Here is a 24,168-nt window from a genome sequence, read left to right on the forward strand (position 1 = left end):
ATACAAATCAGTTCAATGCAGATGGTGAAAACAGATTGGATTTTTGATGTTTACTTCAGTTTTGAAACTTTTATAACTTTTAAGTGGAAAGTAATATGGATGCAGTATGGTGCAAGTTCAATTATTAAAATGTAGTATTGTAGCGGTGTGCTACACGCAGCGCTAAAATTACGACACGGAGTCGGTAACTGCAGTCGAAGGAAAAAACTTTATTCGAAAACTTCAGCCTCACTTTTAAGCCTCCCTCAACTGGCCCCCCATGGCGCAGAGGCTCCAAAGCTCTGTGCTCGCAAACCCCGGTAGGCTATCTAATTGTGAGTCGGTTCGGATGCGCCAGGAAATGGGTCGCCACATAACCCCCCCCCCCCCCCCAGAACCGGCGATACACCCCCCAATGTCCACAGTCTGGGCCAGAACCTGCTTGGGAGGTCGGCCTCTGCACCGAGGCGCCGGAAACTCGGCCAGTTGCGCCAGGTCCACATGGGCCGGTTTGAGGCGGTCCACCGTGAAAACCTCCTCTTTCCCCCCAACGTCCAGCACGAACGTGGACCCGTTGTTCCGGAGCACCATAAACGGCCCCTCGTATGGCCGCTGCAGCGGCGGCCGATGCCCGCCCCTTCGTACAAACACAAACTTACAGTTCTGTAGGTCTTTGGGTACGCAGGTCGGGTGCCGCCCGTGCTGTGAAGTGGGTATGGGGGCCAGGTTACCGAGCTTCTCGCGTAGTCTGCCCAGGACTGCTGCGGGTTCTTCCTCTTGCCCCCTTGGGGCTGGTAGGAACTCCCCGGGGACGACCAGGGGCGCACCGTATACCAACTCGGCCGACGAGGTGTGCAGGTCGTCCTTGGGCGCTGTGCGGATGCCGAGTAGGACCCAGGGAAGCTCGTCCACCCAGTTGGCTCCTCGCAGGCGGGCCATGAGGGCCGACTTCAGGTGACGGTGGAAACGCTCCACTAGCCCGTTCGACTGTGGGTGGTAGGCAGTTGTGTGGTGCAGCTGAGTCCCCAAAAGGCTGGCCATAGCTGACCACAGGTTGGAGGTGAACTGGGCGCCTCTGTCGGAGGTAATGTGGGCTGGTACACCAAAGCGAGATATCCAGGTGGCGATCAGGGCTCGGGCGCAAGATTCGGAGGTGGTGTCGGTGAGCGGGACCGCCTCTGGCCATCTTGTGAACCGGTCCACAATAGTCAGGAGGTGCCGCGCTCCACGCGACACTGGCAGGGGGCCCACAATATCCACATGAATGTGGTCGAAACGCCGGTGGGCGGGATGGAACTGCTGCGGTGGGGCTTTGGTGTGCCGCTGCACCTTGGCCGTCTGGCAGTGCATGCACGTTTTGGCCCATTCACTGACCTGTTTGCGGAGTCCGTGCCAAACGAACCTGCTGGAAACCATCCGGACAGTTGTCCGGATGGAGGGATGCGCCAAGTTATGAATGGAGTCGAAAACGCGGCGCCGCCATGCTGTCGGGACGACTGGACGGGGCTGGCCGGTGGCGACGTCACAGAGTAGGGTCCTCTCACCTGGGCCTACGGGGAGGTCCTGGAGCTGCAAACCGGAGACTGCGGTTCTGTAACTCGGAATCTCCTCATCCGCTTGCTGCCCCTCTGCCAGTGCCTCAAAGTCTACCCCTTGGGAAAGGGCATGAACGGTAGAGCGAGAGAGCGCATCCGCCACGACATTGTCCTTACCCGAGACGTGCCGGACATCCGTCGTGTATTCAGAGATGTAGGACAGGTGGCGTTGCTGGCGGGATGACCAGGGGTCGGATGCTTTCGTAAACGCAAAGGTAAGCGGTTTGTGGTCCGTGAACGCGGTGAAGGGCCGACCTTCTAGGAAGTACCTGAAATGCCAGATTGCCAGGTGGAGCGCCAACAGTTCCCAGTCGAAAGCACTGTACTTAAGCTCGGGTGGTCGCAGGTGTTTGCTGAAAAACGCCAGGGGTTGCCAGCGACCTGCGATGAGTTGCTCCAGCACCCCACCGACTGCCGTGTTTGATGCGTCCACTGTGAGGGCGGTAGGGGCGTCCATTCTGGGATGTACTAGCATTGCGGCGTTCGCCAAAGCTTCCTTCATTTGAATGAAAGCGGTGGCGGACTCCTCGTCCCAGGTAATGTCCTTGCTCAGACTCGACATCAGGGCGAACAGGGGGTGCATGATCCGGGCAGCTGAAGGGAGGAAGCGGTGGTAGAAATTGACCATACCTACGAATTCCTGAAGGCCTTTGATCGTGGTGGGTCGGGGAAAGAGGCAGACCGCATCTACCTTAGCGGGCAGAGGGGTTGCCCCGTCTTTAGTAATCCTGTGGCCCAGGAAGTCAATGGTATCGAGTCCGAACTGGCATTTGGCGGGGTTGATTGTAAGACCGTACTCACTCAGTCGGGCGCAGAGTTGACGGAGGTGGGACAGATGCTCCTGACGACTGCCGCTGGCTATGAGGATGTCATCCAAATAGATGAACGCGAAGTCCAGGTCCCGTCCCACCGCGTCCATTAACCGCTGGAACGTCTGTGCGGCATTCTTCAGGCCAAACGGCATGCGGAGGAACTCGAAAAGGCCGAAAGGGGTGATGAGAGCCGTTTTGGGGATGTCGTCAGGATGCATCAGGATTTGATGGTACCCTCGGACGAGGTCTACCTTGGAGAAGATCCGTGCGCCGTGCAGGTTTGCTGCAAAGTCCTGAATGTGCGGCACAGGGTAGCGGTCCGGTGTGGTAGCCTTGTTCAGCCTGCGGTAGTCGCCGCACGGTCTCCAGCCCCCCGTTGCTTTGGGCACCATGTGCAGGGGGGAGGCCCATGGGCTGTCGGACCGCCGGATGATCCCCAATTCCTCCATCCTCTGGAACTCCTCCTTCGCCAGTCGGAGCTTGTCCGGGGGAAGCCGCCGAGCGCGGGCGTGGAGGGGTGGTCCCTGGGTCAGGATGTGGTGCTGTACGCCGTGCCTGGGCATGGCCGCTGTGAACTGCGGTGCCAGAACTGATGGGAACTCCGCCAGGACCCTGGTGAAGTCGTTGTCGGACAGCGTGATGGAGCCGAGGTGAGGGGCTGGCAACTGGGCTGCACCCAGGGAGAACGTCTGAAAGGTCTCGGCGTGTACCAGTCTCTTCCTGGGCAGGTCGACCAGTAGGCTGTGAGCCCACAAAAAATCCGCACCCAGAAGCGGTTGGGCTACTGCGGCCAGTGTGAAGTCCCACGTGAACTGGCTGGAGCCGAACTGTAGCTGCACCTGACGGGTGCCATAGGTCCTTACTGTGCTGCCATTCACGGTCCTCAGGGGGGGACCTGGTGCCCTGCTGCGGGTGTCGTAACTCGTCGGAGGTAAAACACTGATCTCAGCCCCAGTATCGACCAAAAACCGGTGTCCCGACCTTCTATCCCACACATACAGGAGGCTATCCCGATGGCCAGCCGCCGTAGCCATCAGCGGCGGCTGGCCCTGGCGTTTTCCGGGAACTTGCAGGGCGGGCGACAACGGCGGGCTTCTGCGCCCCACCGCTGGTGGTAGAAGCACCAGTGTTCATTGGGCCGGGGGTTGGCGGGCTCTGCGGCCGGGCCTGGACTGGTTTGCTGCCGGGAGCGTGGCTGGGAGATCTGTGCGATGGACGCCCCGCTCACCTTTTTGGCGTTCCACAGCAAGTCCGCCCGGGCTGCCACCTTCCGGGGGTCACTGAAATCCGTGTCGGACAGCAGCAGGCGTATGTCCTCGGGCAGCTGCTCCAGGAATGCCTGCTCAAACATGAGGCATGTGTGTCCGTCGGCCAGAGACAACATCTCATTCATTAAAGCCGATGGAGGTCTGTCGCCCAAGCCATCCAGGTGCAGTAAACGGGCAGCCCGCTCGCGCCGTGAGAGTCCGAAAGTCCTGAGGAGCAGGGCTTTGAATTCCGTGTACTTGCCATCTGCCGGGGGCGACTGTACGAACTCCGTGACCTGGGCCGCTGTGTCCTGGTCGAGGGAGCTCACCACGTAGTAGTAGCGGGTGTCTTCTGAGGTGATCTGGCGAACGTGGAATTGGGCTTCGGCTTGCTGGAACCATAGGTCCGGGCGCTGTGTCCAGAAACCCGGCAGTTTCAACGAAACCGCATGAACAGAGGCGGCGTCGGTCATTTCTGGTCCAAAAATCGTTTGGACCGTCGGGGTCACCAATTGTAGCGGTGTGCTACACGCAGCGCTAAAATTACGACACGGAGTCGGTAACTGCAGTCGAAGGAAAAAACTTTATTCGAAAACTTCAGCCTCACTTTTAAGCCTCCCTCAACCGGCCCCCCATGGCGCAGAGGCTCCAAAGCTCTGTGCTCGCAAACCCCCGTAGGCTATCTAATTGTGAGTCGGTTCGGATGCGCCAGGAAATGGGTCGCCACAGTATTACCTTATATAATTCCCTATGTACAGTACACAGTGTTGTAAAACATGATGACATGGCGTATGCACAACTGAGATCGAAGGTGGCCAGAAAATGAAACTTGCCAATACTTAAACAAAATGCAATTGCTTGACAGAGCAAAACAATAAAGGAACCAGCAGCACTCAAGCTCAGAATTAGTTGCTGAGGCAAGGAAGATAATATTAAGCTTCAGAGCTCACATTGATACATACCATCATAAAAACCTGCTGCCAAACATTGATGTTCCTCAGAGGGCATCCAGTCAAGGCAAAAACACTGTCCACATTGAGAAGACCCACTATACTGAACGGATCCAATTTCCAGAATTACAGTACATTGCACCTACATAAAAATCATTTCACATATTGTTAAACCTTAAAATTAGAAACCATATAAACAGTGATATATTTTTTCGGTATGTAGTTGTAAATCCAATTAAGTGAACTTGCCTTGCATATGATTGGTCCTTGTATAGATGAAGCTGTAACCATAAAATAAGACACCTTAGTAAATAATGTTGGAAAAACTTACATACATCATAACTGCATTTTTGGATTTTTGTTCCTGAAACATCAACATTTAAAATATGTCATTCTTTATATTTTAAAACACAAAATATCAAGTCTTTAATTGTTGTAATTCGCATTCAGTTTAACTGTTCTAACATCTCTAGTATTCTTTGAGAAAATTTAAAAGTTTCTCCACTCTTCTATTATAAACGATTTCTACTAGACCTTTACCTAGATCAGGGGTTGGCAACCCGTGGCTCCGGAGCCGCATGCGAATCTTTCATCTCTATGCTGCGGCTCCCCGTGGTTTGTTAGTTTTTGAAATGTAATTCGAAATTTGAAGATTATGGTGATCTTGTACAATCTAAATAAAACGTTGAGGCGACCCCATTTCCCAGCACATCTGAACCGGCTCACAATTAGCCACCGTTCCGGTTAAGGGTGATAGCCTACAGGGGTTTGTGAGTACGTGTCTTTTGGAGCATCCGCGCCCACGGGGGATGGGTTGAGGGAGGCTTTAAAGCAAGGCTGTTTAGTTCAAATAAAGTTATCTTTGACTGTGTGTCGTTATCTTAGCGCTGCGTGTAGCACACCGCCACGTGTTTTTTATCGCTATTAATATACGTCACTACTGCCAATCCCTGACACCCGCCAGTGCGTGATTTCTTTTAATTTTTCAATCGAAGGTAGGCTAACTATGGAGTAACCTTCAACCCAACGTCTTTTTTTCGGAGTTCAAAATGTTTTTGTTGCATGCAGAAACGTAATTTCGTTTTCTCTGCAGGAGTTCATCAATTTCATAAATGTAACACATTATAGTTTGTTTATACATAGCATAAAGGCAAAAAAAAACCGTTGTATGCAGTGTTATTTCATTTTAAATGTCAAATGGGTTTTGTGGCTCCCAGTGTTTTCTTTTCTGTGGGAAATGGATCCATATGGCTCTTTCAGTGGTAATGGTTGCCGACCCCTGACCTAGATTGTACTTCATAGTTTCATGGAATTTTCAAATTACTCTTTGAAACTTTCGTTCAGTTTGGACTTACATCTATGACAGGCTGTCAGTGTTAGGGAAAATGCAAAGGATATCGTAACAGGGCACTTACAAAATACAAACAGAATTAGAAAACATGTATTTATGAAATGGAAATAGCATTTGATAAACGTACTGGAACTTTTTTTTTGAGGATATAATTGGTAGAATGGATGTGGAGAAACAGTGGACATAGAGTTTCAAAAAGCCTTTGAAGTCCCATGAGATACAAGTGTGTAAAACGGAAGAACATAGGATTAGAGTAATTATAATGACAAAGACTCAAAGTTGGTTGGCAGAGAGTGACATTCAGATGCAGCAAGCAGTCAGGAAAGCAAATGGCATAGTATACAGTCGTGGTCTGTTTACCAAAGAAATGATGTACATGTTGTAGAACGAATGTAACCAAGGTTCATCAGACTGATTCCTGTCATGGCAGGACTGTCATTCAAGGAGAAATTGGATCAATTCGGTCCATTCTCACTAAAGTTTAGCAGTGTGAGAGAAATTCTTATGGAAACATGCAAAGTTCTAATAAGGATTGGCAGGACATTTCCTCTGGCTGTGGAGGTCTAGGATCAGAGACACAATCCTAGAATATTTAGGACTGGAGTGAAAAATCGTGAACATGTACCTTCAGAATGCTATGGAGGCCAAGTTGCTAAGTATATTTTAGGAGCTAGAATTATAAACTCAGAAGGAATCAAGTAAGAAAATAGTAGAAATATAACATCAGGAAAGAGGATTTGAAATCTGTGAAAAAAGGACAAGCAGTGATGTATTTGATTAACTAGATTAATGAATTATCATTGCACACCATAGATTAGAAAAATTCAATACTTATCACTCAATAAACCAGAGCTACCACATCCATATCCAGAAATATCAGATTCCATCCAAATTCAACTGGTATTTGCTAAACACCTGCTACTTCCCAGTTTAAGGGGAAGGTGGTGAGGAGTATGCTGCGGAGCATGAGTAGGCCATCTGGCCCATTGAGCCTACTCCGCCATTCAATAGGATCATGGATGATCTAGCCATTGACTCATCTCCCCCTACCTGCCTTTGCCCCATAACTCTTAGTTCCTTAATATGCAAAAATCTATCCAACCTTGTCTTAAATATATTTACTGAGGTTGCCTCACTGGGCAGAGAATTCCACAGATTTACCACTCTCTGAGAAAAGCAGTTGCTCCTAAATCTACTCCCCCAAATCTCGAGGCTATGTCCCCTAGTTCTAGTCTCATCTACCAGTGGAAACAACTTTCCTGCCTCTACCTTATCTATCTTTCACAACATTATGTTTCTATAAGATCTCCTTTCATTCTTCTGAACTCCAGCGACTAGAGTCCTAGGTGATTCAATCTCTCCTCATAGTTTACTCCCTCATCTCTGGAATCAATCTGGTGAACCTCTTCTGCACTGCCTCCAAAGCCTGTATTATCCTTCCTCAAGTAAGGAGACCAGAACTGCACACAGTACTCCAGGTGCAGCCTCACCAGTACCCTGTACAGTTGCAGCATAACCTCCCTGCTCTTGAATCCAATTCCTCAAGCAATGAAAGCCACCATTCTATTTGCCTTCTGAATAGCCTGCCGCACAAACCAATTTTTTGTGATTCATCCACAAACACGCCCAAGTCCCTTCTGCATAGCAGCATGCTGCAATTTTTTTTTACCACTTATCTGCTCTTCCATTTTTCCTTCCAAAGTGGATGACCTTGCATTTACCAACATTGTACTCCACCTGCTAAACCCTTGCCCACTCACTTAACCTATCTATATCTCTGCAGAAACTCCATATCTTCTGCACAGTTTGCTTTACCACTCAATTTAATATCATCAACAAACTTAGATACACTACTCTCAGTCCCCTCTTCCAGATCAATAATGTATATTGTGAACAGTTGCGGGCCCAGCACTGATCCGTGGCAAACCGCTCACCACTGATTGACAACCAGAGTAACACCTGTGTATCCCAGCTCTCTGCTTTCTCTGGTTAACCAATCTTCTATCTATGGTAATACATCACCCCCAACTCAATGCATCCTTATCTTATGGATAAGTCAAAGATGGCAGCTTGCAGCAGCCACTCTGGAACTGATTATCTGTTATTTGTGAAGTGGGGTGCCGTGCGCAATCATAATCGATTGAAAACGCACATTGGAGCACGGAGAAACATCGGGAAATTCCTGGAAGACCTTCTTCGTTGCTGCTGCTGCTGCTGCTGGGAGGTCCGGGACTCTGCTGGGAAGAACAGGCCCCCAGTCCTCGGGGTCGCGTTGTCGATGGCCATTGGTGGGGCTGTCTTAATATGCTCGGCAGAGGATGGTGCTTGGAGAAGTTGTGCCGGAGGGGATAGTCATTGGCTCAAAAGTTCGACGGACTCAGGTTGCTTTCGGTGTGTGCTGCGTCTGCGAGGCCGGTTTCAACGGAGCTTTCATTGTGTGCTGCGTCTGAGAGGCTGAGTTGGGCGGCGCTGTGGAAGTCCATAGCAGGGGTACTCCATTCTGCCGCCGGCTTGGGATGGCGAGTCTGTCGGGACCCTGGGGACTTGTGGAAACCATGGTGATTTCTTTTGAACTTACAGTCCTTTAACATCTTGGACTATTTTTACTGTGCCCATAGTCTGTTTTTTATCAATTATGCTATTGTTTGCACTGTTGAAACTATATGCTGTAATTATGTGGTTTTGTGCAGGTCTTGTAGTTTTAGTTTTTGGTCTTGTTTTTGTCTGGTGGATTTGGAGCTCCTTTCCAGGGAACGCGCTAGACGGTAGCACGATACTAATACGCAGCAGCCTTTCCGGACTCTGGATTGGGGATTGCCAAACGTTACGTGAATTTTCTGGTGTAGTCTGTTTTGTCATATGCTTTTATGATATAATTCTGGGGGAATGTTGTCTCATTTTTTAACTGCATTGCATTTGTGGTTTCTAAATGACAATAAACTGAATCTGAATCTTAAGTCTTGTATGTGGCACCTTATCGAACGCCTTCTGGAAATCCAAGCAAATAACGTCCATCTGTTCCCCTCTATCCACTGCACTCATTATATCCTCAAAGAACTCCAGTAAGTTTGTGAAACAGGACCTGCCTTTGCTGAATCCATGCTGCGTCTGCCTCATGGATCCATTTCTTTCCAGATGCCTCACTATTTCTTCCTTAATGGAAGCTTCGAAAATTTTCCCAACTACAGATGTTAAACTAACTGGCCTATACTTGCCTGCCTTTTGCCTACATCCTTTTTTGAATAGGGCATGACATTCACCGTCTTCCAATCTGCTGGGACCTGCCCAGAGAATTTTGGTAAATCATCACCAAAGCCTCTACTACAACTTCTGCTGCTTCTTCCAGTACTTTGGGATGCATTCCATCGGGACCAGGAGACTCATCTATCTTCAGGCCCTTAAATTTGCTCAGCACTTGCTCTTTAGTAATAGCTACTGCATCGAAGTCCTCACGTCCCATCGCATCCATAACATCTCTCGTTGGCATGTTAGATATGTCCTCCATTGTGAAGACCAACACAAAATAGTCATTCAAAGCCTCGGACATTTCCTCATTACCAAATATCAATTCCTCCTTCTTGTCATCCAAGGGACCTAAATTCACTTTAGCCACCCTTTTCTGCTTCATATAATAAAAACTTTCACAGTCTGCTTTCATGTTTTGTGCCAGTTTATTTTCATAATCTAGCCTTCCTTTCTTTACTGCTCGCTTAGTGGTACTTCGTTGCTTTTTAAAGTTTTCCCAATTTTCCCAGTTTCCTACTACTTCTGGCGACTTTGTATGCATGAGCTTTCAGTTTGATGCCTTCTTTTACCTCTTTAGTTATCCATGGATGGCTCTCCTGACCCCTACTGTCCATGTTTTTAACTGGAATATAATTTTGTTGAGCATTGTGAAAAATCTCTGAAAGTCTTCCACTGTTCCTCAGCTGTCACACCAAATAGCCTGTTTTCCCAGTCTACACTACCCAAAACCTCCCTCATCCCATTGTAGTTTCCATTGTTTAGGCATAATACACTGGTTTTAGATTGAATGACTGCACCATCCATTTGTACGAGAAATTCACTCATACTATGATCACTCTTTCCAAGAGGATCCTTAACTATAAGATCACCAATTTGACCTGTTTCATTGCACAGGACCAGATCTAAGATAGCACATTCCCTTGTAAGTTCAGCAGAATTAGGCCAGCTGGCCCATCAAGTCTGCTCCGCCATTCAATCATAGCTGATCCTTTTTTCCTATCTCCTCCTCAACCCCAGTTCCCAGCCTTGTCCTGTAACCTTTGATGCCATGTCCAATCAAGAACTTATCAATCTCTGCCTTAAATACACCAAACGACCTGGCCTCCACAGATGCATGTGGCAACAAATTCCACAAATTCATCACCCTTTGACCTATGTCCTCTTGTCCTAGACTCTCCCACCATGAGAAACATCCTTTCCATATCTACTCTGTCTAGACCTTTCAACATTTGAAAGGTTTCAATGAGATCCCCCTCCCCCCCAATCCTTCTGAATTCCAGTGAGTACAGACCCAGAGCCATCAAATGTTCCTTGTATATCCCCGAGGTGCACCTGCATTGATTGTCAGCAAGAAGATGTTATCACCAATCTGTACTGATTGAGGAAGTCGAGGATTCAGTTGCAGAAAGGGTTAAACAGAGCCAAGCTTAGAAGCTTGGTGATTAATACTAAGGGATGAGGACACTTAGTGCTGAAATATAATTGATAAATTGCAGCTTGATGTTATGTTTTCCTGTTATCCAGCTGCTCCAAAGCAGAGAGGAGAGCCAGTGAAATTGCATTTGCCGTAGACCTGTTGCAGCAGTAAGCTATTACCATATGTGCAGGTCCTTGCTGAGGCAGCCATAACAAATCTCTTGAGACACTGCACAATGGTAGATGTGAGAGCTACTAGTCAATAGTCCTTCAGCTAGCTCACCCTGACAATGGGGACCAGTATAATCACTGTCTTTTTGAAGCAGGTTGCAACTTCAGAATGCAGCAGTGCCAGATTTCTTGAACACTCTAGCCATTTGGTCAGCAGTGGTTTTCACTACCTGGCCAAGTACACCATTGGGTTCTCCCCCTTAAAGGATGTTCTGACATCAGCCTCAGAGATCACAGGATCTGTATGGATTTGCACAAGTATAGGGTTATCCTCCCTTCAAAGTGTGCATAAAAGGTGTTCAGTCATTGGGGAGTGAAGCATCAGTGCCATTTATGCTGTTAGGGTCCGCCTTATAGGAAGCAATGCTATGTAAATCCCAGTAACGGCTGTCCTGTATCCAACTGTGTCTCTAACTTCACCCTGAAGTGCCTTTTCACTATTATGATGGCCTCCTGTAGATCGTACCTGATCTTCTTATAAGATTTCGGATTGCCAGTCTTGGATCTTGCTGATCTAGCCCTTAGCAGTCTGCCTTGGGCTGGAGCTCCCTACTATCAGGTTATGTTAGCAATGAGCAGTTCATCTTTTAAAAAGCATTTCCTCTTGAAGGCACCAATTCTTTGCTGAAACCCAGTCTTTTGTATTGGTCACTCACTAGTGTCTTTTATACAACATTCATTTATAAGCCATGTCCATATATATTGAAAGATAATCAGTTGTGGATCAGTAACAGGTAAGCTGAAATTATGATTGACATCTGTACAAACCACTTACCAAACAGGAATAGTGCACACAATTCTGCTTCCTTGCACAGAGTACAGCTACACGCTAAAACTTCCTTCCCGCTGTTCCTTTAAAATCAGCCAGTCTTAAAAGACAGCTTTAATTGCAACATGAGACTATTCCATTCTTGCCCACAGATCATCTATATTATACTATACAATTATTGTACTAGAATGACTATGTGCTTCATTTCAAATATGCACATCCCTATTTTGGCTCATCACTAGTGACTGAACTCTGCCTGCTAGTAATATGAGCCCGATAATATTGAGGCACAGCAGTGTAGCTAGAAGAGGTAGTAATCCAGATTCAATCCCTAACTTGTGTGCTGAGTTATGTTTGACTGCAGAATTTCTTCCAGATGCTCTGATTTCCTCCCACATCCCAAAGATATGTAGGGCAGTAGATTAACAGCCCTATCAAAATTGCCTCTGATCCATGGGCAAGTGATAAGTTCTGGGGAGGGTACTGACAGACTGTATAGATACCAGGTTAACAAGAAAGTTAATGGTGTGTTGAATCGCTCAGTGAGCCAACAAACTTAATGGACAGAATGCCCTTTTACATCCTAAGGAAAGATTAAGTATGATTGCACTTGCCTTAGACATAACAGGATTGAATAGAGTAGCTGAACATTATAAAACTATTATTGGCTGACACTCTGTGCCACCGCAGATATTGAAGTGTGCTCAAAGAAGTGCACAAAATGAAAGGAGCAAGGTCACTAACTACCCAACATGAGAAATCCGCTTCCTTACACTGTATATGCATCAATACAACACAAAAATCTGCAATTTTGATGTGCTGCCCAATATAATTATTGGATAAATCCATTGTTACAATGTTATGCATAGAAAAAAACTTTTTAAAAAATTAAACATCTAATTCTATATCCTCATTTAGTGGAACTCTGATAAGAATTTGCTCAGAAATCCTCATGGCTACTGGGTCCAGAGCCAATGGTTCCAGAGCGCTGCTGGGACTGGGATCCAGACTGTGGGCTGCGTGTACAGCCAGAGCATGGATTGGTGTCCATACACCAGGGTTCAGGAACGTGGGTAGATTTGTGGCTGAAGCTGGGATCCAGAGTACTTGGACATTTCCCACTCCCTTTGAATGCACTGGGCTGACTGAAAAATTTATTATACTGCTGCACAAGATGAAAATAAACTGAAATGAAAATGTGTTTGAGTATTTATAGAAGATCTAATAATGCAGAAAATCTGTAGGTATGACACTACCAAGGGTGCCAGATTGCTGAGGTTTCAGTACACATATGAAGACCACGTGCCCTACCTGTGGCCAAGGTGCAAGAGGTCAAAAAAAAAATCATAATGGAAAAAATGTAAGCTTAAAAAAATAACTCAGGGCTTCTCAAGGAAGTGAAACAACTGTCAGTTTAAGGAACAAACATTTCTGCTAATCATAGAGGAATTTCAGTAATTCATCTTATTTAAGTTGTTGATTTCCACCACAGCTACTCAGTTAGAGCTGTTCTTCTGTAATGAGATAAAAATGAGAAAATGTAGTGTTGCCAATTGATTAACTGGATCCCTTTTGACCAAGCACTATTCACCTAAATTGCAAAAAAAAACTAAATCTATTGACTCCTGATGAAGGGTTTCGGCCCGAAACGTCGTCACTACCTCCTCCCATAGATGCTGTCTGGCCTGCTGAGTTCTGCCAGCGTTTTGTGTTTTTTAAAAATCTATTTCTAATTTTATTCTTGCATCCAAAAACTACTGACCCAGGATTGATTCTGTGTAATTGAATTTATTTTCTCAAATCATCATGGTCAACTAACTTCAGTTTGTACCGGTCACAAGTTGTTTGACAGAAATGGATTCTTTAGTATATTCTCTCATTGTACTCACTGTCTCCATTTATCAAAAAAAGTCAATCAAATCCAGTTCAAAATTGGCTAAATATCAGATAGAGTTAGAAAAAAAAACTTAAAAAGAGGATGTTGATTAAACATGTGGCTTCTGAAAAGTCTATCCCACTATGTTCATTTTTATGATAATTTGCCATAAAGCCATCTATTAGATGTCTATTAAGTCTAATAAGTCTATTAAATGCAAGGAAATAAATTTTGAAAAGATGACATTCAAGTTGAATGGAACTTATGAAGTACCATCAAAGTGAACAAAAGTAACTTATTCCTTTTCAATCACAAGAGGTCAGAATTATTTGAATTTACATCTCAGCTGCCACTCCCTGATATTTAAACTCTGAAACTTCACAATGCTGCAGTCTTGAAAAAATACACTTTTGGAAAGAAACAAGGTAGAAAATTAAATCATTTAATGTAAGTATAAAAATAGAAAAATGATTTTGAAAGGTCCTGATAAAAATAGGTGTAGTTGGCAATATATAAAGAAAATGAACAATGTTTTATGCCAATTGAAATCCCAAATAAATTACCATACAACCAGCAATGCATACATATATAGATCAACCATCTTTGGAGCTCAAATATGGCAAAGAAACATTGCAGTAATAGCATTTCAGAATGCAAAGCTAATTTGCAAACTAAAGGAGATTAAACCAAGGATATAAAATATACTCTTTAACTAGTTGAAACACTGCAAATATCGAACAAGACAGTGTATCTTACTGATACTTGTAATTTGAAAGCACCTGTTTAGAAGTTTTCCACAAGTTTCAAAACTTTTTAGAAAAATGTTGCTTAAATAAGACTTTTTGAGTAATCAATTGGATAGCATAGTTCTGCTTCAAGTCATAACAAGCAAGCACTATACATCTCTTACACCAGTTGCAGCACCATACTGTTTATTATTTCAAACATTCAATGCAATACAAAATTCAATTTCTGGTTTGGGAAACTTTGTGGCGAAATGGTGACTCAGAATTCTACCTAACTGAAACAGAATGAAGAGCAAGACCATTACTGGATTTATGTACAAGGGTCCAAATTAAGAGCATTCTGTGCATGCCTGGAGTTTGAGGCCTAGAATTCAGAGTTTGGTGGTTGGCAAGTCTTGGAATTGATACCGAAGACTAAAGCCTGAGATCAAAGACCGAAATCAGCAAGTCCAGAATTGGAGACCTAATGTTTGAAGCTCTGGCTCAGTGTGACTGGAAGGGTCCATTATCTGTGAGCCCAATGGTGGCCCACTGTCTGTGAGGCCGTTGGAGGATGGAGGCTTAAGGCTCAGAGGCAGCCTGTACAGGGGTTAGAGGTACGACCATGTGTGTGAAAGCATGTGGATAGGTTGGAAGGAGGAAAGGGGCTTGTTTTGTTTAGTAACACTCTTACAAGCTGCTCCCAGCACACCTTTAGTTCATGTTGGTTCTTAACGCAAATAACCCATCTAACTGACTGTATGCTTTGATGCACATGCGATAAATAGAATTGAATGTGAATTTAGTTATTTGCTGCCCTCTGCTGGCATATTTTCAGAATGCAGTGAAGGAGCAAGGAACCATGGATGTGGGGATGACAAAGTGGATTAATAACTACCATCATTTCTGATGCAGACAATTTTGAGTTTCATTCTCCTTAACTTTCATCTGTAAGCTTTCTAGTCTTGTTTAAAATGTAGTGCACATTAATACACGTTTGGTAAAAATGTAACAACTCATAATTCTCTCCAGAGTAACCGATCATTGTAACAGAGGAAAAATTTCATTGTTCTACAAGGGAAAAAGGCACTTCAAATGTTCACCTGAGCTGAGTTTCCCGATTACATACCTTTTAGAAGTTTCATTTTATACATATTTAGGGATTCTGGATGTGGCAAACTGTAGACAACAACCTTTCCAGAAGAAAATGCAGCTGCTAGAACACCAAGTCTTGCCATCTGAGGAAGCTACAAAAAAAATACAGGATTTTAATAATAGATATTACTTTTATTTCTAATCTATGGATCTGGGGTAAAAGATGTAGATTCAAACCCTACTTCAGAGACTTGAGCACGCAAGTAACGCCAGTGCTCCTGTGTATTACTAAGGCAGTGCTGAGGCTAGACCAGGTGGTACAAATGGGCAAAAAAAAACTTCACAGGAACTATTCCAAGAAGAGATGAACTCTTCTATTGGTGAATCAACACCAGTAACATATGTTAACTAATACAGGTGGCCCCCGCTTTTCGAACTTTCGATTTACAACAACTCGCTGTTACAAAAGACTTACGTTAGTACCTGTTTTTGCTAACCAAAGAGGATTTTCGCTTTTACGAAAAAAAGACACCTACTTTATACGTGTGTTTACCCCAAGGAAGTCTACAATGACCGCAAAGCCTTGTGTGAGCATTTGTTTGTGTACGCATGTGTGTACGTATGTGCATATGTGCCGTTTTTTCCTCCAAATCAATTTTGGTTTGCTGCCTTCCCGAGTTTGATAAGTGAAACTCACCGTACCTACAATATTTCTACTTTATATAGGGTGTAAATTTATTATATCATTCCTGCTTTTACTATATGTTAATGTTATTTTAGGTTTTATGTGTTATTTGCTTTGATTTGGTAGGTTACCTTTTTGGGTCTGGGAACCCTCAAAAAATTTTCCCATATAAACTAACGGTAATTGCTTCTTCGCTTTACAACACTTTGGATTACAAACAGTTTCATAGGAATGCTCTACCTTCCCATTGCGGGGGGGAACCTATAATTTATCTTATCGCTGTATTAGGGAAATTCGTTAATTACTGCTCTTCTCAGCACTTGTAAGGGGTCAAGTGGCTCTGAAAGGCTTCAGGAACATTCATTCTTATTGTTGTATCAATGTTTACTGCACAGCTTTTTTTTGTTCATTCTTTCCTCCTTTTTCCAGATAATCTTGAAAGGGATAAAACATCTAATTCATAGAAGATAAAAATCATGAGACAGGAGAGTTGTGAGTATAATTAGGAATAAGCATTAAGAAAATGGTGGCATTCTGGTCATGATGATCAGGCTCTTCAGCATATTAAGGGTCCTTCCTCTATATTGTAAACTTGAGAATGTTTAACAAAGATCACACATTTACGCCTGCAAACATTTTTTCTCTTCACCCCTCCTGCTTCCTGTCTGTGTGGATACTATACCTTGTCCTTAAAAATAGTTTTAAGGGGAAGAGCATGCTTTCAAATTATGATTATGATAAACCTTGGAAACCAGGAATATATTTTCTGGGTAAGATAATGTTGCCTTGCAAGTCACAGACATTTCAGATAAACCATTTTCACATAGACTTCAAACTATCATCATATCTTTGGCCTTATCACTTACATCTTGTCAGTGCCACATTGCCAGCAGAGCCAATATGTTTTAGCTCCCATCAAAAAGGTTGCAATGCGTAGGGAAACCCTCATAACCAAGAGCTTCTTAAAATCAACCACAGAGACAGATGGTGGCCTCAACATAGCACAATTTCATATCTGAAGTTCCAAATATGTTACCATACCACCTTGAGATTCGATTTCTTGCAGGAATTTACAGAAAATTTCAAGCTACAACCATTAGTGGTGTACCTCAAAGGAGCTAGAGGAAGATTAGGAGCCAGGGCTGCTGGCAACGGTGGAGGCGGATATGATAGGGTCTCTTAAGAGAATTTTGGATAAGTACACGGAGCTTAGAAAAATAGAGAACGATGGGTAACCCTAGTAATTTTTAAGTTGGGGACATGTTTGGCACAACTTTGCGGGCCGAAGGGCCTATATTGTGCTGTAGGTTTTCCATGTTTCTACGTTTCTATATTTTCGCATTTTAAAGATTATATGGCTATAAACTGAGTTGCTACAAAAACCTGATTTTGTTGAACAATTAATATTTGTAATCAATCAAAAGATGGCGCTATAAAGCTGAACTGCAGGAAGGCATTAAGACTGTGAGTTACAAGGAAAATAGAAAAAGGACTGCATCTCAGGAAGGAAATGGATAATTTAAGTAAAATAATTTCATTTGTATGGTAGATGAAGAGTTTTTTTTTCAACCATTTGGGGGCAAGGACTGGTCTCTCAGTACAGCAAGGATATCTAGCATTCATTCACAGATCTGGAGACATCCTGCAGAACTGCTCCAAATGGTGCCAGCAATGGAAGTTTTGCCTGAGGATGAGTATGGTCTGCACAAGGATATTTCAGGTTGCAATACAGCTTTCGTTAAAAGAACATTTCAAACAGCACTGCTACTAAATCCCAATGATATTCAAGCAGCCACATACGATTTAAGACAATGGAATTATTGCTGGATGATAGTTACAGAAATTACATGTCAGTACAAGATTGTAGGCTGCACTGTAAAAACAAAACTTGATTTCAGAGATAATGCTCAATCACGCATCCAATATTACCTTAAAGTATTGTTAAGTTCAAGTTAGATTTTGAATGTTTTACCATAAGTAAAGGCAGATATCACAAAGCCTATTTTCATTCTGAACCAGTTGAAAATTCAATGCCACTTTTTGTAACCTTCTTAAAATCATAAGACTAATCTCCTAATGTATTTTAGAACAATTGTGTATAAAAATTTACATAAATTTGAAAGTGAATAAGTTACTTACCTTTCTAGTGGTTTCTGGTAGTTCCCAAGTCCCACTAGGACACCACTTCATATCCCAGATACATCCATAATCTGTTGCAATGCCATAAGCTAATGCAGCATTCATTTGAGGGCTATAAAAGTTACAGAATATACTATGTTTCTTCCAAACGTACATAAACTTACTCTGATTTAAGCTGAACACAAAATGCAAACAAAGAGCAAGTTTTGTTGATTCGATGTCTCTTACAAAGTTAATTTGTCCAACAAATCAAGTTCAGAATCTTTTCATTTTGATACATCAGTTTCCAAGATACTCAAACCACTCCATATGACACCAACAACCATTCCACAGTCAAAGCCACTTAGATCACTTTTCTTCCCCACTGATGTTTTGTCTGAACAACAAATGAACCTCTTGACCATGTCAGCATGCTCTTACGCATTGAGTTGCTACCACAAGATTGGCTGATTAGATTATTTGCATTAATAGGCAGATGTACAGGTGCACCTAATCGAGTGGGTATTGAAGGTACAGATGTCACTGTAACATAAAGGGCTTCAGTAAATGATATAAAAAATATGTGGGTGAATAAAAGGACAAGTCATTTACTCCGCTGGCAAAGTCAAGGGCATTCCAGGTGGCACCTTACAAGTTATTCAAAACTTACTGTTCTACATCTGTGCATCACTGGCCATCCCCAACTTATTCTTGAAAAGATGGGGATGACTTTTCTCTGAGTGACTTAATTTTTTTAAAGTTATTTAATAAATTATCCTAACTGACTACTAGCTGATCAAATCTTACCTAACAAGCTTTGACCTCACATCCTTCTTTTACTTATACTATTTTTGAACTTTCCTGTGTTTATTTTAAAGTAGTGTAATCATTAGCTTTGCAGGAACTTTCTTCCCCTCTGCTATCTGATTCCTAAATGGACATTGAAGCTTTGGACACTACCTCACTTTTTTAACATGCAGTATTTCTATTTTTGCATATTTTTAATCATCTATTCAATATACGTAATTGATTTACTTGTTTATTATGTTTTATTTTATTTATTTTTCCCCCCTCTCTTCTAGATTATGTATTGCATTGAACTGCTGCTGCAAAGTTAACAAATATCATGTCACATGCCGGTGATAATAAACCTGTTTCTGATTCTCATTCTGATTTTAGTCTCACAGATAAATACTCAGTAAAGTTATTGTTCTTATAAATCCGAAAGCCAATGATAGTAAATGAACTTACACATCAGGTAGAAATTTGATTCTTGTTTTTGCCGTTTGACACTATTCACAATTATCCTGCATCACTACTTCCAACCAGAAATCAAAAAGTCATTGCTACTTGCTTACCATTTTTCCTGCTGGAGATCACCCAGCTGCCATATCTGAAGCAATGTTGGCTCTACGTGCTGGCACATTAGTTTATGTCTATCGTTCATTCCTTTGTTGCAATAAATGGCAGCATACTGACAGGCAGCTGAACCCTCTGGAGTTGGACACCATTCTAGACACCACACTGGACCACCTACAAAAAAGTTTACATCCCAACGTTCTGTGTGAGCAGGTAATGACTGGAACCTGCAAAATGAAATATATCCATATAATAAGATAACTGTAAAATTGTGATAAGTCCTGAAGTTATGTTCTATCAGAAGGATCTAATGACAATAATTGATTAATTTTATTTTAATTAATTCTTATTTAACAACTTGAACACATGTATAGTCTTCTATATTAAAGCTCCTACAAGGGGGTTAACAAGATGTTCCCTTCTTTAACAGACAAGGAGTTCAGAAAATAACTTGCACCATTTTCTGGAAACTGCAAGTAAGTAAAACTACTGGACCTCCATTACACTCTAAGTCAAGGATTTTGAGGGCAACTACTTAAATGCTACAGAAACCATCAAACACCAAATTAACTGGGAAGTAGCTTGGAATAAGGTTATTTTATACATCAATTAGTGTTTTTTTTTTGTTTCAGTTAACAAATCAACATTTTTCACTTAATGAAAATTTATGTTACCTGTTCAGGTTCTGAATTGTGAGGTCCTCTCGAAGACCTTCCCTTTTAATTTTAAAAGAAGGTGAAGTTGTTTCACTTGGCAAATATTTCAGTGATTCACTAAAGGAAAAGAAAGGCATGGCATAAGTTGTGAATGAATTGTCACCAAATACAATTTTCCTGCCACCTAGAGGAAAAAAGTAGGATAACACACAAAAATGAGCTGGTATTTAGAGGGACCCGATGGCCCTTACACACGAATCATTTTAAGTTGACATCTAGGATAACAAGCAATTCAGAAGGCAAACAGTATGCTCGTTTTTACTACAAAAAGAATTGAATACAAGGGTAATAATAACTGCAAGACAAACCTTTTGTGAGAATGCCCTTAGAATACTATATATCAATCAGATCGCCATACTAAAGGAAGGCTATGTTTACATCAGATTACTTCCTGGGGTGGGAGGAATTATCCTAACAAGAACCTTGGGCAGACTGGTCTGTATTCTCTAGAATACAAAAGCAATTAGAAATGATCTTACTAAGATACAGTAAATTCATGTACTATTTGATAATGCTTTCACAGCTGGGATGTACAGTGCAAAAACTTCAGATAAGTGTTTAGCTATTCATAATTGAAATGAGAAAAAGTTTCTCCCTCTCTGCAGGATATCGAATCCACTCCTAGAGGTGCAATCAGTGGGATCAATACATCTTTGGATATTAAGGGTAATGGGTCTAATGCAAGAATGTGGCACTGAAGTAAAAGATCAGCCAGAAGCTTACTGAATGGCACAAGGGTCTAAGTGGCTTCTTCTTACTTAAATATTGTTATATTCTGCATTTTCCATGCAGAAAATTGTGGTGTGGGGGGGGGGGGTGTGAAGAAAGAAGAGGGGGTAAAATTGGTGTGTTGCATGCCCACAAAAATCACATGTCAGGATAAGTTTATTTATGTACATTGGAACATAGTGAAAGGCATCATTTGTGTTAACAAATGACACATCCAAGGATGTGCTTGGGACAGCCCACAAGTGTTGCCACACATTCAAGCACTACCCTACCATACCCACAATGCTCCGCAGAACAACTCAGAATATGAAAATCAACAACAGTAAAACAAATCCTATCCCTTCCTCCTACCCACACAGTCTTTTACCCTTGGGGCAGGCCATCTTATTTGGCATTCAGCCTCCAGAGGGCTCTGGGTTACACTTTCAGACCCAGCAGACTTCCAGAGATTCACAAACTTGGCCCGTTGGCCTGAGTCTTGACTTCCAGACTTCCAACTTGACTCCTGGGCCCTGATCCCAGTACAGGTTGAACACCAAACATTAGGCCTTGAACCCTGTACTTTCTGATGATGGAACTCCAAACACTAGACCTCTAACTCCGGTCTCACCAATATGTGAACCCAGGACATCATTGGAAATTGTTCCTCCTGTCTGCATGGGACTCCAACACTGGAACCTGCTGACAGCTCACAGGGGAGTCTGTGTCCATTTTCCGCTGGCCAACATCAGACATCTGATCACTGATGTCCCATATTCGCATTGCTGACCTTGGACATGAACCTAGACTTAAGACTCCGGCCTGATCTCTAATTCCTCTGCATCCTTTTCCTAAGACCCTAACCTAACCCTCAACACCTCTCTCTGTTCTCAAAACCATACTTATAAATCTAATAAACAACTATATCTGAGCTACAGCTCAATGGAGGTTGCAGCTTGGTGACATCTTGGATTACCAGGATGGTAAATTGTCCCAACTTATTCAGTTTTGCTTGACTGTTGAACATTCTGGATTCTGGCATCAACCTTATCATCAATTGTTTAGCACATCTACATTCTTTTTGTAATGTAATGACTGAAAATTAGATCATAAACAAAGGCAAGTGGCATTACCTGATAAGTGATACAAAAGAATGAATTGTCTTTGATTAATCCTTCCAATTGCCTTCTTGTGGATAGCTGCAGTAATTTCAGTTTGAGCATTGGCAAGATAAAATATGACAAAATCTTTTTAAAATATAGCTGAGTATTCCCTAATTTGCATAACTGAGATTTAATATGGGACATACAGATGATTGCATACAAGAGCACCATTTCTATCATCACAATAAAAAAATTGAAACTTAAAGAAGGCAAGTGTGAAATAGTGATTTTACACATGGAAACAAAATCTTCTGGAGTGCTTTATAGTAACTCACATAGAACTGGAGCTGAAAGGTTATTAGTTATAAAAGGTATGATACACTAGGAGCCAAAATCTTCAAAGCAAGGCCATGAAGCCTTAAATAGCTGAGCTTCTGTACCCAATGGTGCAAAAGTAGTATGGGTTTGGGATTGATAAAGACAGCGTATGTGCCCGTTGACTTATTAGAGGAATACAGGCATTCCTCATCACAGAATGGAGCTAGTAAAATCCTTGCAGATTAATGCAAGCACAATTAAATTTGTTTAGATCTTTTTGTAGTTAATCTCCCAGTAACTAAAGTTCCCTTAGCATCTGTGCCAAAACGTATAATTATCTTAGAGGGGCTGAAATTGACAAATAGTGAGACTTTCCAATTAGATAGTACCTAGTCAAATCCCATTCAATAATTCTGTTTTAACCACCAAACCTTAGAAATTGATATGATAGGTTTGGAAAAAATACAGCATTTTCTAATACATTTCCAAATCAAATCCTGCAATTCACAAAGAATTAAAATGTACAAAACTCTATAATTATTATTTGTTCATAAAACAGCAACTGCCTTCAGTGTAAGTTCCACACTGCTTTGACAGCATCTTATAGATAAGGAAGTACAGCTCAAAAGTAGATCAGCTCTTACCTTTGAGAAAGAAAACTCCATTCCTGAGATGAAGGAATCCAATCTGGAAATACCCAAGGGGTGTGATGCTCTTCTCGACTATGAACAAAACGGAATTTTTTGTCTAAATTACTTGCTTTTATATCAGCAATATTATTAATTTAAAAAATTAGGCAACCAAAGGATTTAAAAACATGCCAACAATGAGCTATCTGCTTAACTAGCTCAACAAAACACTTTTCTTCATCTAAACTTAGAGAATACTGAAAACAATTAGCAGGTCAGCCATACGGAGAAGGAAATAGAGTTAATGTTTCAAGACAAAGAACTTTCAAGTTATAAAAATTTAAATCTTTTTCCCACTATAACAGGTATTTCCAACCTGGGACCAAGGACTCCTTGCTTATTGGTATTGGTCCATGGCATAAAAAAAAGGATAGAAACCCCTGCTCTACACAGATGCTGCTTCATCTACTGAGTATTTCCAGCATGAGAAACAAAAGTTTCTATGTCATTTGTATCTTGTGAATATTCTATCACCTATTTCCTCTATAGTTAAGAATTCTCAACTGCAGTGCAATATTGGTACGATTTTTCACATGCACACAATCCAAATGACTGCTGATTACTCAGGTTATGCAAGTTTCAAAACTAGTTCTGAAGCCTACATATATATGACACATATGAGCATGTGGAGAGACATGAAATGGCACAATTTTACATTAATTTATATACAAAGAGTACACAGTTCGGCCACAACTGGGACACTGTAGTGCCTGACTGGCAGATTTTCTGAATTACTGAATGCTTTTCCATCGCTCCTTTAACACACTTTTTTTAAAAAAAAGCAATGTTACAGAATACAGCAGTACAATAGATTTTTCACTTAATTTTGTACATTTCAATGGAACACGGGAACCAGGGATTCAGCCAGAGGGAGCATTGGGGGAGGAGCACTGGTATGTTGAGGATGTGGGAATCAGCATCCAATGATTCTTACGCCAAACCACTGAGATTTGAAACAATTGAATACAGGTGGACCCCATTTTTCGAACGTTCACTTTACGACACCTCGCTGTTACGAAAGACCTACATTGTTACCCGTTTTCGCTAACAGAAGGTGCTTACACTGTTACAAAAAAAAAGGCAGCGTGCGCCCCGAGCAGCCAAGCTCCTCCCCCGGAACTGCATTCTAGCCGGCATTGCTTAAACACGTGCCTGTGAGCATCTGTGCTTTATGTTGATA

General features: G+C 42.6%; 1 protein-coding gene across 1 annotated transcript in view; it reads right to left on the bottom strand.

The window, feature by feature from the left end:
- gtf3c2 (general transcription factor IIIC, polypeptide 2, beta) overlaps positions 1-24,168 on the bottom strand; it is a 118,774-nt gene that overhangs the window by 71,914 nt on the left and 22,692 nt on the right. Inside the window, exons 5-11 of the mRNA XM_059981684.1 lie at positions 22,944-23,021; positions 20,129-20,227; positions 19,454-19,681; positions 18,117-18,228; positions 15,327-15,444; positions 4,833-4,864; positions 4,596-4,725 (exon numbers count right to left, since the gene is read on the bottom strand). Coding sequence (XP_059837667.1) covers positions 4,596-4,725; positions 4,833-4,864; positions 15,327-15,444; positions 18,117-18,228; positions 19,454-19,681; positions 20,129-20,227; positions 22,944-23,021 — 797 coding nt within the window. The remainder of the gene's footprint in view (positions 1-4,595; positions 4,726-4,832; positions 4,865-15,326; positions 15,445-18,116; positions 18,229-19,453; positions 19,682-20,128; positions 20,228-22,943; positions 23,022-24,168) is intronic.

Source organism: Hypanus sabinus, chromosome 10 (genome assembly GCF_030144855.1).
Source record: "Hypanus sabinus isolate sHypSab1 chromosome 10, sHypSab1.hap1, whole genome shotgun sequence".
NCBI classification, from domain to species: Eukaryota; Metazoa; Chordata; class Chondrichthyes; order Myliobatiformes; family Dasyatidae; genus Hypanus; species Hypanus sabinus.